At 44.1% G+C, this 5,268-nt stretch overlaps 1 protein-coding gene across 1 annotated transcript in view; it reads right to left on the bottom strand.

Moving 5' to 3' along the window:
• PSME4 (proteasome activator subunit 4) overlaps window positions 1–4,498 on the bottom strand; it is a 91,462-nt gene extending 86,964 nt beyond the window's left edge. Inside the window, exon 1 of the mRNA XM_019662108.1 lies at window positions 4,257–4,498. Within this exon, the coding sequence (XP_019517653.1) occupies window positions 4,257–4,498 (242 nt within the window). The remainder of the gene's footprint in view (window positions 1–4,256) is intronic.
• Between the last annotated feature and the right edge of the window lie 770 nt (window positions 4,499–5,268).

Genomic DNA, 5,268 nt, shown 5'->3' with positions numbered 1-5,268 from the left:
TGCTATGAAAAATCAAATACGTGCATGTGTGGGGAAAGGGAGTATATGGGAATTGTTCTTTTTATCCAATTTTGCTCTGAACCTGACACTGCTCTAAAAAATAAATTCTGTTAATGTTTAAAAATTGAATTTGAAGGGTAGTTTACTGTGCTATTTACACAACTTTGTCAGAAAAATTCATGTCCCCACATCACTTAATTCAGTTATTTTGTTGTTCTATGGAAAGTCAACTTTCTCTTCAACAAAGAAACTTTGGTTCTCATTTGAGTGTGGTTACTTAATAACAAAGATAAACCTTTTCTACTACTTTCTCTAACTGGTTTTCCCTGATGAATGTAGTAATTTGTCAAGATTTCGAGATTCTTTGACAAATAAAAAGTGTTTGTATTTATTGTGTACTTCACAATTTCAATATTCAAACAATAGATACCCTATATTAAGTACATCATGTCACTGGGCAACTGAGATTCAGTGGTTAGCATTTTCTTTCTTCCCCCAAACAGAGATGTTATGAATTTGAGTGCTCCTGTGTTCACATTATTACTTTCCACAAGAGGAGGTGAGTGTATGTGATAATTCATATCTTAGCTAAACTTAAGTTTCCAGTGGTTATATAATCAAATTAAATACACTATGTGGTTTCAACTGGGATAATCCAATTTCTATCCAGAAAGGCTACATACTGTTCTTCATAATAATCAAACAAAGGAACTAGTTTCAGTAACAAATGAAGTGATTCCTCAGTATAATAGTCATTTCATTACAAAACAGCACAGAATCTAACTTTGTAACAAACAAGGGATCTAAATTTGTTTCATAATACACCAAGCCCACATACTTTACTAAAATCCAATTTCTGTTTTTTTTTAAAAAAGAAAGACAAAAGAAATGATCATGAATGGAGTAAGCTTGTAGGAAATAGTAGCCCATTCACTTGCTGTCCCTCCTTTTCCCCCTCCTCCATGTCAATTTAAAGGAACACAGAACCAGCTAGAAAGACCCTTAGGGACTAACTAGTCCAGTGATTTTTTTCAAACGGTATGTTTTGGAGCCCTGAGCAGGTTTCAGGGGTTCTATAGTATCAATGAAATGTTACAAAGAAAAAAAATCAGTGCCGTTTAAGTCTACCTAAGGAATCCAATTTTGTGTTTAAGATTTTGCTTTTATGAAAAGGTCCACTGCTAAGTTTTAAGTTTGAGAAGCCATTTACACTCCCACTTTCCTAAAGCTAAGAAAGGTGAAGGAAGACCAAGACAATATTAGTGGCAATGCCAGGTACAGACAAACTAAGGGCTTACAACTCGACCTCAATGCCTGTCATACATATGAAAGGTGCAGAAGGGCAAGGTAGAAAAAGCAATTTTCAAGACGACCCTTCTTCAACTCCCTTCATTCTCCACATGGGCCATACCAGTTACCAATTACCTTTCACTTACTGTTCCCGAGCTATCCTTACTGCTGTTTTTCAAAGACCACTAGTTTGTTACTCTCTTCTCTAATTTGTTTCCTTGCTTCTTAGAAAATGGCCCTGTAATGTGTTATGTTACACAATCTCTCTTGAAGAGGAAGTTCTAATACTTTAAACAGTCTGTACAAGAGAATTTGTGTTATATCATAGGGCTGATTTTTAAAATACACAAAAATAACTTTCTTCACAGAGATGCTAAAGAGACCTGCAAGTCTCAAAATGGATTGAAACAGAATTACGATGGCCACAAAACTGAGGTAAAACACTAAAAAAGGGGGACTGAGTGTCTTCCAAACGAGAACTCTGTCCCCACCCAGATCTGTGACGCCCAGATTAGGGGTGTACACTTCTGGTCGGGGATCCAGTCCCAGTGTTTTTGAACAGCATTTATACTCCGGTCTTCTTTAGGAATGTACTTGCTACTTGACAAACTGCTCACAATCCCTGTAGAAAAATACACACTGGCTTATTTGAGGCTCTACAGGATAAAAAATAAAATCATAAAATACCAGAGCAGGCTGTTTCTCAGTAATTATTTAGTCCAACCCCTTCATTTCTCTCCCAAGAATACCAAAACACACGATTAAAGTAACTTTCCACAGTCACAGAACTAGTGGGAGAAATCAGATTTTATTTTCATTACTACTTTCCATTCTTCTACAAAGTACTAAAATATGATCACTACTCAAGTAATTCACAGCTATCATCACATGTTCTGGCATCACTTAGATGTACACTTGTGCAACGCACACAAGGCTTAATAATAAACAAGCACAACTATAAACAGGTCACCTTAACATGACTTAGGGAAAAAAATACACCCAAGATCAAAACATGTCCCACCAGGTTCAAAATGTCTCATAGCGCAATCCCAAAAATCAGTATGAAGCACTTAACCACTGTCCGAAAATAAAATTCTATCTGACAGCATTTCTTGCTACTTATTTAGATATAAAATGGTTTTAGGTTCATAGTATTAAGCAATATAACTGCAATCCTGCACTAAACACCAAGGGCTGTCTCCTCTGTATTTTAGCACTATCTACGTTTTCACTTAATAAGCCAAAAATAATAAAACCCTAATTGATAATTTGCCAAGCTTACTAACAATAAATGTCAGAAAACAATGCTTAACTATGCGTGTGTAGATTCCAGATTCATTAATCTAAATCAGACATGCATTCACAATTGGTTTATTTATATATTACACACCTAAAAGGAGCTGTTTGTGTCCTCCCAAATGGTTATTCTCTGGCAAATCCAAGCAAGTGATTAAAACAGGGAATTGCTGGCACTGACAAAGTAACTTTACTTTTTACTATGCCTGGGTAATACAAACACCTCGAAGGTGCACTTGAAAAATCATGTGAATTTTAATCATTTATAAAACATTCTTCTGTTTTGACTACCAGTGGTTCTTCTCCCTGTTGCATTTCTTTTTTCCCCAAGTCTCCTGCAGAGCTGAACACCACAAACTTGACTCCCTAACCAAGAGGAGAGCTGTTAACCTTGACATTTTATGGTCACTCTTTGAAAAAGGGTAAATAAACTGTTTTAGTTTTGCTTTTTTAATTAAAGGGATAATTATTCCCACCACCACGGCCAAGAGGAGACAAGAAATTTGTCAGAGGCTCCCTAATAATAGGCATATAAGAATCATCCTGTGAGGAAACATAGAGAAGACTATTACATTACAAAACCCTGAGTCATCACCCAGTTCACTCAGCAGATTTGGGTAAACACGGGATAAGTGACTTGTCTCTTATGTATTCATCCATCCATACCCCTATGCATGAGCATACAATGTTACCAGATTTTATGTAGTGAACCAAACAAGACAGGCAAAATTCTTTTTCAAAAAGTTCTTCTGACACAGGGAAGATGCCCATCTAGCTAATAAAATCTCTAACCTTACCCCACAACTCTATTTTACTCATTTCCCCTAGTTCACAGCTAGTTTATGCAAAAAAAAAAAAAAAGTAATAAAATAATAGAACTCCTGAAGCTGATTTAGGTAACCTACAGTTATCTCAGCAACTCAAAAATTACTACAGCCTGATACTAATAACGCCCGGGACGACCTGACAGCTCTCTTCCCTCTTGTGCGTAGTATTGTACATTTCCAAACAGGAGCAATACACACTTTTCCCGGTCCTAAGACTCAACATTCTCAACATTACCGTTTAGTATGCAGCCCAAGTGTACGCAGAGGGCTGATTTTAAACCCATCTTTTCATCTAAATCCACAAAGACTGAGCAGGCCCAAAAAAGTAGAACCTCCAAGTTCCCTACGGCCTCCTTCTCACTCAGAAAAAGTTACTAGACGCGAATTGAGGGCTATTGACAATAGAGACGGAGAGCATCACAGGGGAAGAAAGAACTGGAGGAACCGGGAGAAACCAAGAGTTGCTCCGCCAAGGACGGATCCTTTCTGTTCCCCTTCCCACAGGAGCAAAGGTCCAAGAAGGGCCCCTGGGGGGACCGCACCTCTTTCTCTGGGGGCCCCGCAGGTCGGAATACAAACCACCCAAAACCCTGGGGAAACGCAACAGGGGAGGACGTAGGGGACTGGGAGGACCGAAGAGGTCCCGTAGGAAAGTGGCTGGGAGGAGGCTTCAGTGCTTCCCAAGCTTCTGTTGCGACCCTGGGGCCACTGCACCGGCTCGAGCACCGGCAGAGTTGAGGGTCCGGCCATCAAGGGCGGACAAAGAGCCGTCCCCCGGGCCCCCGGACGCCCTCCCTCTGAGCCTCTGCCCCAGACCCATCCTGCAGGCCTGGTCACACTTACGTGGAGAGTTTCCTGGTCCAGAAGAGGCCCCCGGGCCACAGCTCCTGGAGCTGCACGGCCCGGCCCAGGTTGATTTTGATCTGGGCCAGCTGCAGGTCGGACTCCGCGTCCAGCCTCTCGGCGTAGGGCAGCAGCTTGTTGTAGACAATCTCCTTCTGCGGGACGAAGGCCCGCGGGCCCGGCCCGGGACACCCGCCTGGCTCCGGGGGATCCCCGCCGCCCGCCCGCTCGGCCGGCTCCATGAGCCCAGGGACACCCCTCCACCCCCTCCCACCGAGATTGACTGCTATGAAAAATCAAATACGTGCATGTGTGGGGAAAGGGAGTATATGGGAATTGTTCTTTTTATCCAATTTTGCTCTGAACCTGANCACCCTAACCCTCCCCGGCCCCCTCCCCTCTCCGGGCTCCGCCTCCTCCGCGTCGTCGCCGCCCTCGGCCCCCGACGGCTGGGCCCCCTCCCTTGGCCGGCGCGCTCCTAGCCCCGCGCGGTCCCCGATTCGTTAGCGGTGGCAGCGGCCGCTCCGCCTGCCCCGCACCGGCTCGCCTGGTGACGCTGCAGCCGCCGGGCCCGGAGGTTCCGGACGGGCAAAGTCACTTCCGGGGCGGGGCGGGGCGGGGCGACGGCGTCGGAGGAGGAGGCGGCGGCCGGGGCGGGAGCCCAAGGGGCAGAGCTTCTCTTGCCGTGGGCAGGGCTCGGAGTCCCCACCCTCGGCCCGAACGCGAGGCTGCCCCACCGGAAACACGAGGCTGAATTCCAAGCTATTGTCCTTCCCTGGCTGGTGTTGCGCGCTCCTGGCGTCTGGCTCTCGAGAGTCCCTAGTCTCCGTGGCCTCGGACAGGGCAGTCGGCCTAGTTCCCCACGCCAAGTTGATGGAAAAACCTAGGTACTCTGTATCCATCCCACTTGTTATATATATATATATATATATATATATATATTTTTTTTTAACTCTCCTTTTTAAGCCCTCATCTTTCTGGTATTCTCCTGGCTGCCCTCATGCCAAAGAAG

This window comes from Hipposideros armiger, unplaced genomic scaffold (genome assembly GCF_001890085.2).
Source record: "Hipposideros armiger isolate ML-2016 unplaced genomic scaffold, ASM189008v1 scaffold_366, whole genome shotgun sequence".
In the NCBI taxonomy this organism is placed as follows: Eukaryota; Metazoa; Chordata; class Mammalia; order Chiroptera; family Hipposideridae; genus Hipposideros; species Hipposideros armiger.
Note: the sequence above shows the minus strand (reverse complement) of the source record. Positions and strands in the feature narration are given on the sequence as shown.